Below are 22551 nucleotides of genomic sequence, written 5' to 3'. Positions count from 1 at the left end.
AGAGAGATGTATGCCAAAGGCTTCCCACCTGGCCCCTCAGATTTCTTCATACAAATAAATGTTTTTTAGCAAGCTCAAGCAAGCCCTCTGTAGAAGTGAAACAGAAACCCACACAGTTTGCATTGATGCTTTCATCTTAAAATATTTTAAAATGCAGTATTTGTCTCATAGGTTCTTACACACAGTTCTTGAAGAAGAGCCACAATCTATAATCTTTTTGTAGTTCTATGTAGTTTCTTTTAATTATTTGATTGTGTATACCTTTTATGCAATCAAAGGGGAACATAAACAATGTGAAATCATTATTTTTTACATTATACAAATAATATATTACCCATAGAGTTGATCTTTACATAAACTCTTCTTGATAGACAGAACTAATTGATAGCAAGACAGACTGACACACGAACAGAATGCATTTTCTTTTAGTCCTACCTAGCTTTTACTAGTGCCACTGACCATGTGCTAATGATTTCCTCATCTATTAGCGAACATTTCCGAAATCCCCTGCACGGATATATTCTAATTCTATTCCGTGTTGACTAATGTTACCGGTTCCGTATGCTTTGTGATGTTCCATCAGTCACAACCTCTGAGAAAACTCACACGTGGAAGTCCCTACATCCCTTCTGAAGTTGACCTTAAGTGTTATCCAGTTTGACAAGGGTCACTGATCTGATGTGCACCACTGTTCATTCATTTTACCAACAATTCCCAGGATAAACCCCAAATTGATGAGTTAAAATGCTTTCTAAATGCATTATTTCTCCCACAAGTTCACCAAATCAGCAAACAACTGCAGACGAAGGATGCAAACCAAAACTCATCGGGGCATATTTAGGGCAGAATGGAGAAGCGTGGCGTTAAACAAACATTGCTAACGCCACGCTTCTCCATTCTGAAAACGCAGGAATGTGCCTTATTCACAAGAATGCGGTGCACCTCTGCGTCCCCCTAGTGCTGGCGCCGCTGAGTTCCGGTGCCTAGCACCAACACAGGAGCCCTTGCACCATTGTGCAAGGGTGTATGAGTTGGGGGGGGAGATTATGTATGTGCAGGAAGGTGCTATTAAATCTCAATGATATTGCACTATTGTTCATCACAGTTGTAAGAGGTACAACAAGCCCCCCTCCACCTCACAGTCCGAACCTTTCCTCGTGTTGTCAGTACTGGAGGCCATATACCCGGAAATGAATACCTCTGGCTATGGCCTACTGATAAGCGCTTCAAGTGCTCTCTTTGTTTCTCTTGTGTGTAAATATTACTGGTCTTCATTCAAAGTACCTTAGGCTTTCATCAGCCTCGCCCACTGTCTTTGGTCAGATTCCTTATTAAGCAGCTTTGAGCCTCAACTAATATCTCATGTGCTCTCCATCATCTACAAAAATAAACAATACCTACCTTCATCCTTGGCCAACCCATGTCATGCTCAGACAAGATCATGTCCAGTTCATGGACCACTGCCCCCACTCCCCCAAAACCCTCAGTTGACTGTACCTCATCACCCCCGGCTTGTGCACGGGTATCGCTGTCGAGTACACTTATGCATGCAATACTCACCATGAGTGCACTGCACTTGTGCCTGTGAATAAGAACTTTTGGGTGGTTTTCTTCTGTGGTTGCCCATAGAGTATCCAGCAGACACAGAGCAACGAACCAATGACATTGATGGCAAGTTATGAAACATATTTATTGAATGTGAAAACAAGCAGATACATTAAATAAAGAATCCCCAATAGTGCACTATGGCATGGACATGCCATGAGCAGACATACACAAAACACACTTTTTCAAGCTACATGCCAAAGGGCATTAACCCAGCTCCATCAACAGATGGCATAACTTCACCACTTGCTGGATAAATCATGGAACCATTCTGGAATCTGGAGGTCCCATTCCTTAGACATGTCCTGGATCTTAAGGCATAGGATAAGGGGCATTTTCTCAGGCAGGTCCTGCTCATCGATAGTCATTACTTGCAGTATTTGTTTACATCCACGTTCTTGTACTCGGGGTTGTACTTAGACTTGGAGAAGCAGATGGCGGCAGCTCGGTCGCACTGACAGATAAATGCCTCGCAAGGGTTGTTTTTACCTGGAGAAAGAAGAGAAGAAGACGGATCTTAGATTGTGGTAAAATCTTCTGGAATAGGGCACATTAGTGAGGAATTGAGATCCTAGTTGGTAGGTGTCTGGCTCTGCCCCAGCCCTGCTAGTTGTTCTGAGTCTCTGGCATCTGTGGGCTTGGCTGGATGGTGCATGACAGGGTAGTATTATCTTCTGGCTCTCAACACATTGTAGAGTAAAGAACAATCTTCATCGCTGCCACTTAGCCTTGGAAGCTGTTGACACCGGATTGCCTTCAGAGTGCAGAACTTTGGTGTAGTGCTGCACCCACCATCGATTAAGTATCAGTAATCCTGTGTTCTGACTTGAGAGAGTATAGGGCCTGACCATAGGTCTGTCATGTACAGGAGGTTCCTGTTAATCCTAATCCTATTTAGCTCTCTTATGCTGAGGAGACCTAACTACCTGATCAACAGGCTTGCTCTGTTCTCCATCCTTGCCTCCTATTTAGTACAAATGGATTTTCTCTTTGTCCCTAATTGTTTTTCCTCAAGCAGGAAGGAAAAATATTTAAACTTAACCCCTGACTACGAATGCAATATTAATATTCCTTGTATCTTACTACACCGCAGATAGCACATATTGCGAGTTCTGTCCAAAAATGGAGCACAGTATTTGAATTTTTATGCTTTAAATCATCCTACTCCATTGTTTTCAGGGCATTTTTGCCCTCTAGTGTATTTTGGCAGGTTTGAGCTACCTACATGAACCAGGGACAGTTGTAGAGTGCGCGTTGTAGTGCATCAAGTAATTACTGAAGACAGTAAACTCTGGATAATTTATCATTCTGACCCCTGCACAACTCCTCTTTGCGCAGGGATCAGAATTCTCCGGGGCATCTGTAATGAGCCTGTGACAGTTTCTCTTCTTTACCAAAAGTTTATTATAGTTTGTGTCTCTTTCCTAGGTTATGCTTATTATTCTGGGACCCTGGTCAAAGTACCTTGAAGCTACTTTTGTGGCATTCTGGTGTGATGTGACACTCACAACTGCACGCCCTCCTGCAGAAAATAGAGAGTTAAGAGAGAGGCCAGGGAAAACCTACAACTGGTGGTGAAGGGGTGAAGGACTGCGTAGACCCACTGAACCAGGAATAGGGCAGTAAAAAGAGCCTGCGGTACATACTGCTGCAGGTGATGTCGGTCCCAGAGCAGGAATAGGTGTAATTCTCAATGTAGGGTTTGTCAAAGATGCCCTTGCAGCTGGGGTGCACCATTGAGTAGTCGTAGCAGGCATCATGGACCTCACAACACCTGTAAGAGAAGGAAAGAAATTCTCATTCATGATAAAATAGTTGTGTGAAGCCACATCACGCCCAATGTACTGACCAGTACAGAGCTTTCATAACAATAGCTGATTCACTAAGCAAATGAGAGAGTCTGATCTGTAAATGCAGACTGCTTCCTATAAAGAAGCGAACATGGAAGCAGAGGGCTGCCTCTTTACTCGATGGACAAAGCTACAACTTTCTGATGGGCAGGTGAAAAATGTCTCATGGGTTGCTTTTATGCATTCCAGGTTGGCCTTGATGGTGTTTTACCAATCCAGAGCTGTAATACTGTGTCTGTAGTGGCCGAAGGATTTTGTTATTTTTCAGTTCGGCGCAAATGGCACTAGCTAATCCTATGCTTAAAGACTTTGCTGTAAAAATGTCAAAAGGCTTCAGCACCACCAGAGCTCCCGCTTCCGTTTTTGTATAATTTATATGGGGCCATATTAACAAGGGCTTTATCGCCGCTTTTTTGGCTTTAAAAGCCAAAGAAGCGGAGATAAAAATATCGCCCTATCAACAACAGGGTGCTAACATGCAAAATCGCACGTTAGCACCCTTTTTCACTACGCTTCTCTTTGAATCTCTAATGAGATGCAAAGTGGGCGTTCCAGAGCAAAATAATAGGAGAAATGTCACTAAGCGACATTTCTCCTAATATCAAGCTTCGCGCTAACCCTGTTAGAGACAAAAAAAGCAGCGCTAACCACGGTTAACGCTGCTTTTTTACGTCTGCTAATTTTCAGACTTAGCCATGTAATCTAATGGAAGGTGGATTACATGGCTAAATCCACCATGGGCTATCAACAAGGATATACCTATCCTTGTAGTTTTATCGCTGCATTACCAGCGATAACCTCCCAAAATGCCACTATCGCTGGATTTTTTATCGCCTAGGCGGTTAGCGTTGTTAATAACGCAATAACCAGACGATATTATCCAGCGATAGAGGGCGTTAAAAAAATTAACGCTAAGCGCCTTTAGCGTTAATTTTCCCTGTTCCTTGTTAATATGCCCCTAAATATCCTATCGGACAGCTTGGCACTGTTGGTGGGTGTGCAGCTATCTGTTCTGAATTTCAAAACAAACTGTGCTGTGGTTAATCAATAAATGACCCTCACTCAGTGATGCTTTAAAGTGGTTTAGTTGTGTGATTTCACACAGTGACTTATAGTCAGAAACTACACGGAGAAAATAATCCAATCCTGGTTGAAAAACAGCAAACTCTAAAAGCAGGGAGGAAAGATTGCAAATGAAGACTAAACAGGAGGATACCAACAAAATAAGAATGATAGCAAAGGTCTTTCTAGGATCTGCACTAATCAAAATGCATAATGCATAAAGATTGCTTATGAACACAACCATTGTGGAAAAGCTGGAAATCATTCAACAATAACATATAGAAGGGTAAGGAGGCTAAAGAACACATTTACACATGACCACTTCAACAATGACCGGCCATTAACTAATACACAATGGCTTTTGGAACTGCACTACATGTAAAGCTTGTTAAATAGGCTTTAGCAAAAGGAATTTGCAACTAGAACAAGGTAGGAGCACACAATAATGGATTATATTACATGCAAGAGCAAGTATGTAGTGTATGTAATTGTGTGCCCATGCAAACTACAATAAATAGGAAGCACAAACTGACAACTGAAAAAAAGAGTATTCAAACATATTTGAGCAGTAAGAAATAATGATAAGAGTTACACAACAACAAAGCACATTGAAATATATTGGACAGTAATTAGAACAACCTCGAATATTATGCAATCGAGTATGTGCCAAAATCAGAGAAAGGTGGTGACAGGAGAGAGAAAATTATGTCAATTCGAATCAAAACACATAATCTCATTCCAAAGCGGGACTCCCAAAGGATTAAATCAAGATGAAGAGTTGTATGTACCTATGTAAGCTGGTGAATTATAGGCACAACAATCAATTAGTAGTAGCAGCACCACAATCAAAGATCGTGCACGCTGGGGAGCATAAACTAGCTTAAGTGATGGGGGGCGTGGCTAGCAGCCGAAGAGAATGGCGGCTGGATAGAGAGGCTCCTGCATTCCCACTCAATATCCGTCACTATCCTGTGCCAGACAATCTTAAATGTTGAAGCAGCCGAGACCCCATTGACCTCGGAGCCCACCGCTATCGCCGATTATGCCTCTCCGACCCAGCAAATACGAGAGGGACGAGACGGACTGTGAAGCGGAGCCAGGAAGACAACATGGCGGCGTCATAGGCTCCGATCGGGTTTCGGAGCCCGAGACTCGGGAGCAGGCCACGGCCGGGCACTGTGCGTGAGCACCTTTCCCCCCCATCCGGGACACGCCCTCCAGCTGTCCCGATCGATTGCTGAAATGGCGCTCGCGTGCCGATGCGGGGGTGAGGCGGCGCCGTGGCTGGGACTGCCTCCGAGGAAACTGCTACTCGAGGCCCCGGCTTCGCTGGCCTATTATGGCTGCCAGGGTGTGTGTCGTCTGGGACCTAGCAGTGCGACTGAGGAGGGGAACACCCGTTGATTCGGGGGACCGGACTCCACCTGATCTACGATCTCAGGTACGGCCTCTATTCTGGACGCTAGAGTCACAGTTATTGCGTACTCTGCAAAGGCCCCAGGACATCGTGACATGTGAGAGCCACCTCCCTCCCTGACTAACTCTGGTCCTGGCAGAATACAACGAACATTTGCGCATGTCCCATCCTCCTAGTGGGAAGGTGGGAGGGGGATGGGATTTGGAGCTGCATTTGAACCTGTTGGGGCAACGGAGACGACTCCACAGACGTGAAAGGGGTGCTACACATGATAATGGTGATGAGACCCTCAGGAAACCAACGGACCTATAGACCACACCCAGAGTAACTATCGGCGCTGCCGGATGCCCTTCCTGGGTGCTCTGCAACCTGCCCCAGGGACAAAGAGTGTGATTCCTGCATCACCCTAGGTCCACTTCTTACCACAATTGGAGTGCCCTAGTCGATGTGCACAGTGAGGAGGAAAAGGGACTGACCTATTGCTCCATCCACCACTGTCCAATATTGCAGCGGCGACCTGACGCTGGGGCCCCCCAAATCAAATGAGAACTTTCAGTGTGAAGCTGGGGAGGCTTGGTCGCAGTGGCCCTTGTCGACAGCTCTGTGGGAAACCAGACAGGCCACAGGCGGAAATAGCAAATACGCCGGGTAGGCGGGGGGGGAATACCCAGATTGTGTGTTACGCCAAATACCTGCCTTACTGCACTGTGGTCCAATCATGGCAACAAATAGGGGGCCAAAAACAACGGCGCACAACAAACTCGCCAAAGTCGCCTGGACCAAATCGGGAGAGAGTCACAGCCCACAACAACAACTGTAAACTCCGGCATCGCAGGGGGACCAAGACCAGTCACAAGAACCAACCCTGCGGGATGTCATGGCGGCTATCGGGGGAGTGCGGTCCTCTCTCGACTCAGTGACCACCGAGGTCTCCCTCTAACGAGCTGACTTCTGTAAAATGGAAGAGAAAGGGAAAGATCTCAAAATAGTAACGTCCACGCTACAAGAGGACACGGCTCAACTCCAGACCCAAGTAGCTGAACTCCAAAGTCGACAAGCTCAGATGGCACAACAACTAGATGAGTATGAAGGGAGAGCCCGAAGCAACAACATACGTATTCTAGGGGTGCCGGAATGGGCCAAGGGGCCGGCCGCTGACCTCTATGTGGAAGACCTAATCACGACGCACCTACAACCCAAGAGACTGTCCAGTTATTTCTCGATTGAAAGAGCGCACAGAGTGCCGGGAGGTAGGCTGAAACCGGGAGCTCCTCCGCGGCCGCTTATAGCCCATGTAATTATAGAGATAGGGACACTATCCTGCAAACGGCACGATCTAACCCACCACTCAAACTGGACAACGGCGAAATAACGTTTTTCCTGGACTTTATGGTCAAAGTCCAGGCTCAAAGACGGAGCTTCCAAGCGGTGAAGAAAGAGCTTGGGGACCGTGAGGTGAAATACGCCATGCTTTTTCCGGCAAAACTTAGAGTGGAATCAGAAAGCAAAACATGGTTCTTCATGTCGGGGGCCAGCGTGGAGAGCAGACCGAAAGAACACGAGCGCAAATGAAGAGCGGTGAGGCCTTACCCTCGAACGGATCTGCTGGTACACAAGGCAAGTAGACGATGTGCGGAAACCACGCCCGTGCCTGCAATTGAGCCTACAGGATACAGGACACGTCTACTTGCTCTGCTGAAGTGGTGAGACAGTTTGTATGATGTTGTCTGCCTTAGGGTTTTCAAGAGACCTATTCTCGGAATACTGCACTTATACAGCCCCACACGTGTATTGTGAGATTGACATCACACACTGGGTGGACTAAGGGACAAAAAGATAGCAGGGGCAATACCAATAGTCCTCAGCGGGGATTGGGAGATAACCGACCCAACAATGTTCATTATTGTTGGGAGGGAGAGAGGCACTCTGCCAAGTTGGGTTGTGGGTAGTTCAGAATCCACGGGCAGGGGGGCAGGGAGGGGGGAGGGGGAGAAGCAGAGGGATGGTTGTTTTTTTTTTCAAGAACTGTTGGACTTCAAAAGTGGTGCTTGCATACCATTCCTTATTGATTTCTTCATTCACAATACTAGTAAGAGAAAAGGGAGATGTCACGTCTTGCTAGCTCTGATCGGCTGGATTGTTCTATACATGTTGCTGCCAATATTCCGAACTTGTACTGTCTTCATGTCGGATGATGGGGGATGACCGAGAATCGTCGCTCTCCATCCTTACTTGGAATGTGAACGGTATGGGGGACAAAATTAAGAGGGGGATTGTCCAGCAATACCTAAAACGCCAGGCTCCAGATATAGTACTGCTACAGGAGACACATATGGTTGGTAACAAAAACAAAGCCTTGACACGGTGGGGATATAAGCTCCTGATACATGCTGATCACGGACATGGATGAAAAACTTGACAAATGCATGGTCGCCGAAAAGGAAGTATTTACGACACGTGGGTGCCCGAAGAAGTGGGATAAGAAATAGGGCAATTGGAATGATTACATGGGCGGTATATGTGTTTCCCCATCGATAGAATTAGAACTGGGACGTAACAGAGTTCTGGATGTTGTATCTATGTGAATGCTATTTACCCCTCCAAACTGTATTGTTATACTGTACAATGCTGAACCGATGACCATGAATGTATGCATACCCACTACTAAACCTAATAAAAAGTTTATTTAAAAAAAAAAAACATGAGTGACACCAATCAATAGTATGAGAATCGCCACAATCAAAGTTCACACACGCTGAGGAGCAAAAACTAGTTTAAAAGTCATGAGTGAGGATGTAACAAGCCACCACGGAAAATACACGATGGATAGTAACACATGAGCTAGTGTATAGCTTTTTTTTGCATCTTGCAACGTGAAGAGATGAAGAGCGCCACAGTCCAAGATTGCACACCTTGGGGAAGTAACAAACTACCCCGGAGAATATACAATGGGTAGCAACACATAAGCTAGTGTTGAGTTTTTTTTAAATACCTTGCGACATGTAGGGACCCCATCAGGATGAACATAGAATCTGAGACATACAGCCCACCAGAGGGCAAGAACAGTGGCCATGGCCTCAAATGGCAAGGAAATCATGTTGATAACATTATTGTGCTCAGGACCGCAATAATTAAAATATAATTAATTCGAATGTGAGCAGATTGAATGAATGCAAATCGTGTAGATCAAAAGACTGCACTTGAGCTGGGAAATACAAATAACAGATGTGCAGGACAACTACCATGAGTAAGCCCAAACCCCATGTACTCAAACAAAGATTATGAGTCCTACAATTCCCTGAACTGTGCAAGGCAAGTGACACTCTTAGTCCAACATGAAAATTGTAGCCTGCAAACAATATTTACAATATCAAAATGTTTTATATGCACTGAATGAACCAATGAATGCTATGCAAGGCAACAGAAAGACTACACGGTACCCTTTTTCTTTTCTTTCCTTTCCTTGTTATCATTTTGCACTTTTCACTCACTTTGCTCATGAAAAACTACAATTCCTATGAGGAAGACAGTAACAGGAAATGATGTAGTTGACTGTGGCATGAATATGAACAGTAAGAAGGGACTGCATGTAAATTGATACTTGTATAGCGCACTACTCACCCGCAAGGGTCTCAAGGCGCTTGTACGAATACCGCTGTTTAACCCATGATCAAGGCCACACCAGGCCGAAACGCATTGGGGGCTTTTATCATGTGAATTTGCATAATTTAAACCACTTTAAATCATCACTGAGTGCAGGTCATTTGTTGTTTAAACACAGCAACAGTTTGGTTTCGGTATATCTACATCTGCACACGCACACACACACACACACACACACACACACACACACCCATGCACACACACCCACACACACATATATATATACCAAGGTCAGTAAGGTCAATAGAATGGATCTATTATTCAAACAAGGCCAATCAGATAAGAGGAATACCCAGACAAATAGATTCATTACTACATATCACACACAACACAAAGTTTTCAGAAAAACTCTAAACAGACATTAGCATTTGATTAAAAGAGATCCAGTTATAGGTGGTTATGTTAATGTTAAGCCAGACATAACATGCCGTAGACCACCATCAATGGGCAACAAACTCTTAAAAACATATATAGACACAAAACAAAAGTGGTTGAAACCAAGTAAAGGCTATAAAAAGTGCACTAAGTGAAAGGCATGCCAACATGGCAAAAACCTCACTGAGACAAAAATCTGTTTTGGGGAAAGGTGAACTATCTCTAAACCATTGAATTGTAAGTCTGAGTGTGTAGTGTACCTGCTAGAATGTCCCTGCCCCATGAGAGACATAGGGAGCACCAACCGGAGGCCCACGTATCCTTCAACACCTACGAAGAGTTGAGAATTCTGACACCAGATATCCGGTGGCTAGATACTTCATGGAGTACCACAATAGTGACCCCACTCTGCTCACATACAGCATCCTTGATCAGATGGACAAATCAATCAGGGGAGGAGGTAGAGAAAAAGCCCTCAGGCAATTAGAGTGCAGATACATCCTGGGGTGGGTACCAAGGAGCCAAAAGGCATGAATGACGAGGAGTTGTATACTTTTCTCTAAAGATTTATATCTATTTTTGCTTAAACGTCTCTGCTTCTCAACAGCTTTTATATTGTCTTTAAGAGCTTGCACAGACACTGAACTTATTTTAATCTGTTTTTTATTGGATGCATATTTCTTTCAGCAGCACAGGAGTAATCCAGATATCTTTTGTTTATTTCAGGTTGTTCAAGGAGGACACAGTGACACGGATGCAAGAGAGCTAAAATATCTTTTTTTCCTTTTTATTTTATATACTTTTTGAACTCTTATGAAAAATATCCTCCTGTTGTCTTTTTTCGAGTCATGGTAGTTGTATGCCCAATGGGGCGGTATTTACTACAGGATTTGAATATATTTATGAGTTCTTGTATCATGAACAATTACTATCAGAACAACCGCTTGTTATTGCAGGCTCTACCATATTGGTTTCACTTATAAAGGCACTTGTATGCCCAATGGGGCTTAATCTAATGGAACTTGTTTTGTTTCAATTCTGGGCAATAGAAGGTAACTATTGCTTGGAAATTTGTTACATCTCAAACAAAAATCTTTCCTTAATGAAGTTTGGCAGCACAATATGCATATCTTATATTGACGCCTTATGAAACTGCTGTTGTAGTTTTGTTCACTTGTATAGATATTAGCATTGCCCAATGGGGCTGTATTTTCTGAAAAGTTCTATTTCCAGTGATTGTTACAATTAAGATTTTACAAGGTACAAAGCTTGTTGAAAGTCGCAATGTAATGCTTTATCTAGACGGCATGACACGTAATATTTTGTGCTACTGCGAGAAGAAATTGCTTCAGTGCTGCTTTTCCTTTATAATTACCTTACTGTAGAATTATTTTGGAAGTTATACAATTTTTTTATATGTAGCAAATAATACTGTTCCATTTTTATTTATTTAAATTCAAGCGTACTCATAAAAGGATTTATTGTTGATTATATGTTACAAGATGGCCGACGCTGTTACACATTCGTTGCCATTGTGGTAAAGCCGTTTTCTTTTTGATGTATGTTTAACAATATAAAATGTCTGCTGTTTGGACTACTAAACGTCATGAACAAGGCTAGTTTAGCTGGAACGCATAGACGTTTGTCTGTCTCCATGCTATTTTTGATTTTCAATAAAATCTGCCGTACCACGGGAGTGCCGTCTCTGGAGTAATCCTTTTGAGCTGTTTGAATATATATATTAACAAAAGAATGAACTAATTTTTAAAAAAACAGCTCCATGTAAACATCTAAAATGGAAGAACATTATATAAAAAAGATCAAAGAAATTAAATATTATTAGGAAATAAAATGCTTAAATACCATATTAAACACCACTATATTTAGGAAATAGATATTTAAAATGTTGACATCATTGAGAAAAATAAAAAAATATATACTTAACAACGATATTCCAAATTTTAATCTTATTGCACCAATAATATTATAGGATAGACATTAAGTACCATTGATATTCTGACATCATTATTAAGGATACACACATTAAGGAAATATTCATCCTGAGCTACGATTAATATTTCCATGAGCTCATCGCTGTGATGGTGTTGGCACAGAACTGGGCTATGAAAGGGTTTTGTTGTATCAATGGGTCTTTATATACCAGTACATGGCATTGGCATAGTTCAATAATGGTAGGTACAACTGATAACCTCTATGTAGATTGAGCAACAATAGTAGAAAAATAGTTTTAAGCTATTGTCTGAACGTTTTTTTGTTAGTCAGTGGTTGATTGTTTTTCACTGACATCTGAGTGAGTGGATCCGGTGCGAAGTGTACATGGTGCTGAGCCTTACGGTGAATCTGATAGCTTCTAGGAACAATTTAAAGGTGTTAAAGCAAACAAAGAAGATATGCCTAAACAAGGAGCATGTGTTCTAAGAATTGCCTTAGCGCTTAAGGTAGACAGGGGACCAGCTTCTTTAGCAAACTACAATGAAGGCAACTATGTTTTACTGCATTATTGACTTGGGGAAGGGCAGGTATCGATGCTCTTCATATAAACCATAACAGACCCGTATCCCGGCCAAAAGAGGTGAAGTGATATTGTTAAAAATGCAATCATTATCAAACATATGAAGACCATGTAATATTTTTTTTTAAAACAGATATTGACAAAGAAATACAAGCCATGTGATACTGTCAGAAAGGGCCAGTTATTATCAGACAAATGCAGATCAGGTGACATTAAAAAAGACAGATATTGATAGACAAATACTGACCGGATAATGTTGTCAAAAGGAAGCACGCATTCCCAAATATAAGCATTGAGATAATGGCGTAGCTCGTGTGTCATGTGCCTTAGTTCAAGAAAAGTAACTAGGCCCCCTCACTAGGTAACTCTAGTAGAAGGTCCACTAGGGTGACATATCACTCTCTCAGCTAAACCCGACACTCCTCAACCTCCGTTGACATAGCCTGCATCTGCCATATCAGAACTCACTGACATTCTAATACACACACTATAATATTACCAATCCCTGCATTGCATTTATGCAAGTCAAAGTCACAACCCTTAAAAGCATTACCAAAGTCAAAAGGTTTGGCCCTTGTAATGTTCATGTAAACAAAAATATAATGTGCAGGGATCCCACACTCACACTGTTACCCTCATATTGGCACACCCCTCACGATGCACCCACACAGGCACACGTCTCACTCTGCACTCACACAGGCACAACTTTAAATTTGTAGACCACTTAATCTGCACTCGTAAATGGCAATGTTAATTCTTCATTCACACTGGTACATCTCTCACACTGTACTCACAATACATGAAAGCTATCCTGCACTCAAACAAGCACATTGCTCACACACAGTTACTCCACTCTCTAGGCAGGAGCAGGATTGGGACAGATGGTGGCATAGAAGGCACAAGTTGAGTATCTGGTGCTCTAGTTCAATTCAAAGATGTTGAGGTAAGCGCCAGTGAAGCTTGAATGTCCACTGAGGTTATTTAGTCTCTCCACGATCACACTTAGGTCAGCACTGCTTGCTTTGTGAGTCTGATCTTTGTAGACTTTTGTGGGGAAGAGTCTTGCATCAAACAAAGTTTCACTTGCCTTCAAAAGACACAAGGTGGTGGCTTTCTTTTTAAAGCAAGCATATGAAGAAAGAAAAGAAACAAAGAGACAAAGAAAGAAACAAATAAAGAAACAAAGAAACAATGAAAGAAACAAATAAATATGCCAACTAAATGTGAAGGGCATGTGCTTCATTAAATACATTTTTTAAAAAGCTTCACTCTGATCTGCCATCTTGGAACAATAAAAAATGATAGAACATTCAATATACTGTTTCAAAATGGTGGCATGGTTTTGAAGCTTGCAGCAGAGATGCCTGGCGCTCTGCATTAGAAAGCTGTGGTCCAAGAGCAATGGCAGTAGAGCTGCTGGTACCTTCATGACTCAAATGGCACTAGTCTACATCTGCAGGTGAGCTTCTGGGGGTGGGAGGGGTGAACTAAATGAAGTGTCTCCTGAGGCTGAACTCCTCTATATGCAGAGTATCACTGAGTAAGCAGGCAAAATACTGTTACTCAGACTACCTGACGTCCTAAAGACCAGCGATTGCCTACTAGGCAGAGCCAAACATCGGTAACAAAGCCAATGGCTGAACAGGGCTGATCCACAGCCCAATTGTATGTATTCTGTCCTGAAGGGCTAAACCAATAGCTGAATGACACTCTGTCTGATGAATAACTGTAGTAGTATTATCTAAAGCCCATGTTCACTAAGCAGGATTAAGTATTATTTGGAGACAATATGATACGGGTGAGACAGCTAAAAGTGGCCGGACCTAAAACCCACAGAAATAGATGAAACACAGTAAACAGGAGCACAGCGGGACCTTGGCTAACACACATAAGACACACAGCACTGGCCAAGAGCATCAGAATCCTCCCTGAAAGACAAGGGACAAACTATGTACTGCAGGACCAGTGTAAGTCTCCTTCAAAGACATGGCACAGGTGTAGTACTGCAGTGCCAGCCAGTGACATGGAACAAGTGTGATACTGCAGTGCCAGCTGGTGCAAGCTTCCTGCAAAGAGATGAAACACCTTTGCAATATCAGGGCCAGTTTGTGCAAGCTTCCTTCAAAACATGGAACAAATGTGGTACTGCAGGGACAGCAAAAGCTTCATTCAGAACATGGGTCAAGTGCGGCACTGCAGGGCCAGTGGAAGCTTCTTATAGACATGGAACAAGTGTGGTACTTCAGTGCCAGTCTGTGCAAGCTTCCGTCAAAGACATGCAACAAATGTGGCAATTCAGGGTCAGTGAAATCTTCCTTCAGACATGAAGAAGTGTGGTAGTGTAGGGCTAGTGCAAGCTTGCTTCAAAGTCATGGAACAAGTGTCGTACTGTAGGGCCAGCCAGAGCAAGCTTCCCTTTACAAAATGGCAAATGTATGGTACTGCTGGACCACTGCAGGCTTCCTTCAAAGACATGAAACAAGCATGACACTGTGCAGCACCATTTAACACCTCTCTTAGATACAGCATTTTAAGCAGCATTTCAGATTTGGTGCAAGTGTAAGGAACAGCACCGGTGTGTATTAGTGCAAGCATGACTCACACGCATAGCAGGATTTCCACATTCAAAACAGTCACAGCAGCGGGCAGGACAACACCCTTCCTTTACACCCATAGAACACATTTCAATCTGGCCAGAAACAATGCAAACTTCTCTCACATGCACAGAACACGGACATCATCTGCAGTGGCAGTCCAAGCACACATACAATATGCAGCATTTGGCATCAGTGCAAGTTCTCCTCACACACAGCATAGCTGCAAGATGGTCAGCAGCAATGCAAGCTAAGATATGCCAACATAAAAAATATTTATCATGCTGGCAGCAGAATCTATAGCCTATTTTGGGCACAGAGTAAACTATGGGAGTAGGTGAGCCACTGAAGGCTGGGGCCAGATGCCAGGCTCTAGCTTTGCTTGAGGTCCTCTTGCGTCCTATTAGGAATTAGGAGGATATATCTTGACAACGTAACCTAGTTTATTTTGTATGTCATTCTGGAAAATTAGCACCTCTAGAGACTAACATTGAATTGGAACAACCTGCAAGATTAGGCCAAATAACACGGAGTTCAGCATTGAAAGTTGGCGCAAGAAAGTGGCAAAAAAGACTTTTCAACAAGTGCTACGTCAACAAGTAGGTATTGTGACAACGTGCATATTTACAAAAAACGGCGCACTGACTTAGTGAAAACAATATTGGTTCAACACTATTATGAGACCTCGGTAGCTTATTTTAATTGGCAAGATAAATCCTCCTAATTCCAATCTTCTTGTTTTTCTCCCCATAATCCCTTCTTTCTCCCAAACTGTTTTGTTTATATAGTAATTTAAGGCACCTATAATTCAGGCATGCTTATTTAATGTCCTGAAGATGATCCACATATTTGTCTCCTGGATCGAAAAGCCGTCGACACCCTAACACACCTCATACATACACTATGATGTTACTATTTTCATGTAGAGGTGTTCCTTGCGATTTGTTTACCTATAACTGTGATTTTTTTTCCTGAGAACAAACCGTGAGCGTTGCCAGAGCCTTGCTTAAATGTTTCCCAGACTATATGTTTTATATGTTTCTACGTTTCTGTAGTGGAATGCAGGCTTGTGTCCCACTCTCAGTATATTGTCTTGTACATATCTCCAAGAATTGCTGAAAAATTAAACATTGAACCTCTGTCCGGCCGGACACGTTTAACTAATACAGCACTGACTGGGTCTGTATTTATCAGTTTTGTTCACCCTTTCCTTGGCAGACCAAGTCAGCATTGAAATGGCTCTTACAGGCATTAGAAAGTTTGGTGAAAAATCCCTGCTGACCTAGTGGGGATCTTTAATACATTGGATGGGTTGCTGCACAGCCGGTTGAGGTGGGGCCTCCATCATTGGATGGGTTGCTGCAGAGCTGGTTGAGGTGGGGTCTTCCTCATTGGATTGGTTGCTGCATGGTTGGTGGATGTTGGGCCTCCACCATTGGATGGGTTGCTGCATGGCTGGTGGAGTCAGGGCCTCCATCGTTGGATTGGATAGGTTGCTGCGTGGCTTGTGGAGGCAGGCCACCACCGTTGGATGGGTTGCTACTTGGCTGGTGAATGTGGGCCTCCAGCAATGGATGAGTTGCTGTGCGGCTGGTGGAGGCAGGGCCTCCACTATTGGATGGGTTGCTGTGCAGCTGGTGGAGGCAGGGCCTCCAACAATGGATGAGTTGCTGCACGGCTGGTGGAGGTGGGCCTCCACCATTGAAGGGGTTGCTGTGCAGCTGGTGGAGGCAGGGCCTCCAGCAATGGATGAGTTGCTGCATGGCTGGTGGAGGTTGGGCCTCCACCATTGGATGGGTTGCTGCACGACTGGTGGAGGTGGGGCATCCACTGCCTCAGCAGATCCACTGCCCACCTGCCAGGGACTAATGAGTCCCTAAGAACCCATGTGTCTTAGTTGACAAACGTGCTACAGGTAGGACCACATAACAATAAATCAGTGAGAACAACAATGAGAACAGAGAAGGCACCTGGTGTGGGACAGAATAAAGCAAGGAAGAAGAGAATGGATAAGAAAGAGATGAAGAGAGATAGTGGAGCAGGAAACATCTATGGAAAGAGAAAATTAGGGAAAAGGTAACTCTCTTGGAGGGCAGAAGATGCTCTCACTCACCTGTCCAGATCATCGAGTGGAGTCCCGCTGCCTCCGTAGCCGCAGAAACAGCCGTAGTTGTTGTAGTCCAGGAGAGGGTTGCTGGAGGGGATGGCGCACTTGATCATGCTCCTGAAATTGATTAATGAATTCATGTCCGGGGCCCCATGCTCAGCAGCGACCACTGCAGAGGAAGAACAGGTTCCATGTCAGGTATCATGCTGACATCACCAGAATGCAGAAATGAAACATTTGGACCTCAGAGTGCAGCATGAGGAAAGGGAAGAAGGCGCCTTGGATTGAAGCATAAGCGAGGGGAGATGGAAGCCAGTCTAGAAGTGCAGCAAGAGGAAAGAGAAGTTGTGGACTTTGAAATGTAGCATGAGGAAAGGGTGGGTGGAGGTCTCAGAGTGCAGCATGAGAAAAGGGTGGGTGGAGGTCTCAGAGTGCAGCATGAGGAAAGTGTGGTGGAGGTTTCAGAGTGCAACATGAGGAAAGGGTGGGTGGAGGTCTCAGAGTTCAGCATGAGGAAAGGGTGGGTGGAGGTCTCAGAGTGGATTATGAGGAAAGTGTGGTGGAGGTCTCAGAGTGCAGCATGAGGAAATGGTGGGTGGAGGTCTCAAGGTGCAGCATGAGGAAACGGTGGACGGAGATCTCAGAGTGCAGTATGAGCAAAGGGTGGGTGGAGGTCTCAGAGTGCAGCTTCAGGAAAGGGTGGGTGGAGGTCTCAGAGTGCAGCATGAGAAAAGGGTGGGTGGAGGTCTCAGAGTGCAGCATGAGGAAAGTGTGGTGGAGGTTTCAGAGTGCAACATGAGGAAAGGGTGGGTGGAGGTCTCAGAGTTCAGCATGAGGAAAGGGTGGGTGGAGGTCTCAGAGTGGATTATGAGGAAAGTGTGGTGGAGGTCTCAGAGTGCAGCATGAGGAAAGGGTGGGTGGAGGTCTCAGGGTGCAGCATGAGGAAACGGTGGACGGAGATCTCAGAGTGCAGTATGAGCAAAGGGTGGGTGGAGGTCTCAGAGTGCAGCTTCAGGAAAGGGTGGGTGGAGGTCTCAGAGTGCTGCATGAGGAAGGGTGGGTGGAGGTCTCAGAGTGCAGCACGAGGAAATGGTGGGTGGAGGTATCAGAGTGCAGCATGAGGAAGGGGGTGGAGGTCTCAGAGTGCAGCATGAGGAAAGGGTGGACGGAGGGTTCAGAGTGCAGCACGAGGAATGGGTGGACGGAGGTTTCACAGTGCAGCATGAGGAAAGGGTGGACGGAGGGTTCAGAGTGCAGCTTGAGGAATAGGTGGACGGAGGTTTCAGAGTGCAGCATAAGGAAAGGGTGGACTGAGGCCTCAGAGTGCAGCATGAAGAAAGGGTGGGTGGAGGTCTCGGAGTGCAGCATGAGGAAAGGGTGGACTGAGGCCTCAGAGTGCAGCATGAAGAAAGGGTGGATGGAGGTCTCAGAGTGCAGCATGAGGAAAGGGTGGACAGAGGGTTCAGAGTGCAGCATAAGGAATGGATGGATGGAGGTTTCAGAGTGCAGCATGAGGAAAGGGTGTACTGAGGTCTCAGAGTGCAGCATGAGGAAAGGGTGGACTGAGGTCTCAGAGTGCAGCATGAGGAAAGAGTGGATGGAGGTTTCAGAGTGTAAAATGAGGCAAGGGTGCCTGGAGGTTTCAGAGTGCAGCATGAGGAAAGGGTGGGCGGATGTCTCAGAGTGCAGCATGAGGAAATGGTGGGCGGAGGTCTCAGAGTGCAGCATGAGGAAAGGATGGGTGGAGGTCTCAGAGTCCAGCATGAGAAAAGGGTGGACGGAGGTGTCAGAGTGCAGTATGTGGAAAGGGTGGGTGGAGGTCTCGGAGTGCAGCATTAGGAAAGGGTGGGTGGAGGTCTCAGAGTGCAACATGAGGAAAGGGTGGGTGGAGGTCTCAGAGTGCAGCATGAGGAAAGGGTGGACAGAGGTCTCAGAGTGCAGTATGAGGAAAGGGTGGGTGGAGGTCTCAGAGTGCAGCATGAGGAAAGGGTGGGTGGAGGTCTCAGAGTGCAGCATGAGGAAAGGGTGGGTGGAGGTCTCAGAGTGCAGCACGAGGAAAGGGTGGGTGGAGGTCTCAGAGTGCAGTATGAGGAAAGGGTGGTTGTAGGTCTCGGAGTGCAGCATGAGGAAAGGGTGGGTGGAGGTCTCAGAGTGCAGTATGAGGAAAGGGTGGGTGGAGGTCTCAGAGTGCAGCTTCAGGAAAGGGTGGGTGGAGGTCTCATAGTGCTGCATGAGGAAGGGTGGGTGGAGGTCTCAGAGTGCAGTATGAGGAAAGGGTGGGTGGAGGTCTCAGAGTGCAGTATAGGGAAAGAGTGGGTGGAGGTCTCAGAGTGCAGTATGAGGAAAGGTTGGGTGGAGGTCTCAGAGTGCAGTATGAGGAAAGGGGGTGGAGGTCTCAGAGTGCAGCTTCAGGAAAGGATGGGTGAAGGTATCAGAGTGCAGCATGAGGAAGGGTGGGTGGAGGTCTCAGAGTGCAGTATGAGGAAAGGGTGGGTGGAGGTCTCAGAGTGCAGTATGAGGAAAGGGGGGTTAAGGTCTCAGAGTGCAGCTTCAGGAAAGGATGGGTGGAGGTCTCAGAGTGCAGCATGAGGAAGGGTGGGTGGAGGTCTCAGAGTGCAGTATGAGGAAAGGGTGGGTGGAGGTCTCAGAGTGCAGCTTCAGGAAAGGGTGGGTGGAGGTCTCAGGGTGAGCTTCAGGAAAGGGTGGGTGGAGGTCTCAGAGTGCAGCATGAGGAAAGGGTGGATGAAGGCCTCAGAGTGCAGTATGGAAAATGGGGGCTGATTGTTCAGAGTGCAGAAGTCCCATATATGAGCCTATGAGCAATTCGAGAAATTGTAGTATGGGCCAGTGCCACTTAAGGTCTGATCTGGTATCTCTGGGGACAAGTCAGCATGGCCAACTCCACCCAAACACTGTTGATCTTCCAGAGGCACTGAGCTCCCAGGAAATACTCTCTTTTTGTTGTGTAGTTTGCCTCCAGTTGGGAGGAGCATCTCTACAATAAAGTGCTCAATGCATGGGACATCAGAAGACTCCTCTGTTACAAGACATCTGCAGGGTTGGTGAGTGTAACTCAGTCTTGCACACAGGGGCACACGTGTTATCAACCCATCGTTGAAGGCCTCCATTGCACTCAGTTATAGTGATCTGGTGGGAGCCAATGTTGGGAGTCGCTGAGGCGCATGTGTGGTGGCCCTTCGCTTGAAGGCATCTGGGTTTCTATAAGCACAGCCTGTCACTGATTCGCCTACAGATCCCTGAAGTGTCATGCATGGGCGGCCACTGCTTGATTTCAGGAGCCTGTCCATGGGCTATTGAGAGGGTTCCATTGGACCAACATGTGCATTACAGGGGCTGCCCAAGCAAGGCAACCATCGGAGACAGGGCAGTGCCACTGCGTAATAAGAGCAGCTTACTGGAGGGAGCGTGCCGGGAGAGCGCATTGAACTACAAGCACTCATTTATGGGACAGTGACTGTGGGGTGCTCCACACAGGTGGACAGGACAGTGAGCTACAGGCACCTAGTTGATGGGACAGTGCTCTGAGCGCTATGGATATCTCACTGCCAGGATAGTACAGTATGCCACAGACATGCCATTAATGGGACAGTGAAGTGAGCTAAGAACACCTCAGCGCTAGGGGACTGCACTGAGCTGCAGGCATCACACAGATGGGACAGTACAGCGGGTGAGCACTTCACTGATGATAGAGTACGGTGAACTAGGAACACCTCACTGATGGGGCAGCGAGCCAAGGGGCACCTCACGCATGGGACAGTGGCTCTGAGAGATGGGAGGAGCTCGCGGATGGGGCGCAACGATCTACGAGCATCTGACTGACGGGGCAGTACAGTGACGTATGAGCACCTCTCGCATGGGATAGCTGTTACCTGCCACGAGTAGAACGGCCAGGAGTGTCCGCATTGTGATGCTGTGCACTTCCAGCAGGGAGCTCTGTGAAGGGGTTGTCCACACCAGCCTATTTATTCCACCGCACCGACCTTCACTCCAGCACCAGATAACAGTGTAGTTTTTAGCTTTTTTCCACTCCTCACCTGACCTGCGGTGTACACTGGCACGAGGGCCCGGCCTTCGACACATGGGAAAATATCCTCCTCGGGGGAGGGTCTGACACCTGCAGTCTTTTCCAGGAATAGAAATGCGTCACAGGAGGCGGTCCCTGCAACAAGAGCGCGCTGCTGAGGGGCTCCCTACGGTGGGGCGGTCTCTTCTTAGGCAGGCGCTCCACTGCGGTGACTTGTGTTTGTGTAGGACACACTCGAGTATAGCACAAGCCATGGATATAGAACGCACGGTCTCTGGGTCTTCGGCAGAAAGGCGCGCCCTCGTAAGAGCCAGTGCTTGATTTGTAAACAAAGTACGTCAGGAGGCCACTACAGCTCGACCACGCATTGCTCCTGCCATGCTGCCAAAGATAGTAACAACACAACCACTAACCAACACTCTCCTCCTAGTGTGACAGTTCAGACTATTCCAGGCCCCCAAAGCTATAGGAAAGGCTTGGCCGGCAGGTAATAGTCATTTTTAATGTATATTGAATTAATAATGGACTGTTGTTGTGGTCATCTGAGACAGGGCCACTGTGTGTCAGACTGTCACAAGCCCCGGTGTTGACAATTAAGGGCATATAATCAAGAAACGGCGTTACAATTATCGCCGCTTTAGTGGCAGAAAACTGCCGCAAAAGCGGCGATAATGGGCTTGAGAATATGCCACAGAGAATTAACATAGAAGCCCAGGTTCTGGTGTCAACATGGGCTTCTATGGGAATTCTCACGGGCATTTTATCAAGCCCATAATCGCCGCTTTAGAGGCAGTTTTCTGCCGCTAAACCGGCGATAATTTTAACGCCGTGCTTGATAATATGCCCCCAAGTGCTGGTGCCCAGCACTGGAAGCCACCCCATCAAATTAAGCACTGATAACAGCAAAGCATCAACAAAATGACAATAAACAAGCTGAATACCAAACAGCACTGTGTAAGGGCAAGATATTACTTGAGTTGCCAGGTTACTGTCATTCAAAGCCAACCCTCATATGCCCTAAAAATCAGAGTTTGGGGCCACATTCCATTTAAAAAAAGCATTGGCAAACCCAATAGGTCTTGGTTTAATGTGCTAAAAGGATACGCCCACTAAATCGAGGGTTGTTCTTCAGGAGGCAGTAACTCAAGAGTCACACATCCTGGGGCAGATTTACAAGCCCCGTACGCCACATTTGTGCCGCCATTGCGTCACTTTTGTGACGCAGCGGCGGCGCAAAGTCAGCGCCGTGCTGCGGGGTATTTACAAAGTGACGCATCTAGGGAGATGCATCACGTTGCAA

The 22551-nt window shown here is 45.8% G+C and overlaps 1 protein-coding gene across 2 annotated transcripts; it reads right to left on the bottom strand.

Annotated features, from left to right (window-relative positions):
• Positions 1-1671: 1671 nt before the first annotated feature.
• LOC146783517 (phospholipase A2, minor isoenzyme-like) lies at positions 1672-21298 on the bottom strand. Of its 2 annotated transcripts, none has more exons than XM_085636361.1 (4): positions 21097-21298; positions 17213-17375; positions 3252-3379; positions 1672-2094 (listed from the first exon to the last, which is right to left on the bottom strand). In XM_085636361.1, the coding sequence occupies exons 1-4, from the start codon at positions 21128-21130 to the stop codon at positions 1973-1975; spliced, it is 447 nt and encodes a 148-aa protein (XP_085492487.1). In that variant the 5' UTR covers positions 21131-21298; the 3' UTR covers positions 1672-1972. The 2 variants fall into 2 exon arrangements, with proteins under 2 accessions (XP_085492487.1, XP_085492488.1); XM_085636362.1 differs by having other exon boundaries at positions 21262-21283.
• Positions 21299-22551: the final 1253 nt, after the last annotated feature.

This window comes from Triturus cristatus, chromosome 11, assembly GCF_964204655.1.
Source record: "Triturus cristatus chromosome 11, aTriCri1.1, whole genome shotgun sequence".
Lineage (NCBI taxonomy): Eukaryota > Metazoa > Chordata > Amphibia > Caudata > Salamandridae > Triturus > Triturus cristatus.
The sequence above is the reverse complement of the archived record's forward strand: the minus strand, read 5'-3'. Positions and strand labels throughout refer to the sequence as shown.

What these genes read in the sequence shown, in the direction of transcription:
- LOC146783517 (XM_085636361.1), bottom strand. Translation starts at nt 21,130, where the DNA reads ATGCGGACACTCCTGGCCGTTCTACTCGTGGCAG. An exon ending in GGCCGTTCTACTCGTGGCAG is followed by an intron (nt 17,376 to 21,096) that starts GTAACAGCTATC and finishes CTTCCTCTGCAG; the next exon opens with TGGTCGCTGCTGAGCATGGG. An exon ending in GACCGACATCACCTGCAGCA is followed by an intron (nt 2,095 to 3,251) that starts GTATGTACCGCA and finishes TTCTTTCTCCAG; the next exon opens with GTAAAAACAACCCTTGCGAG.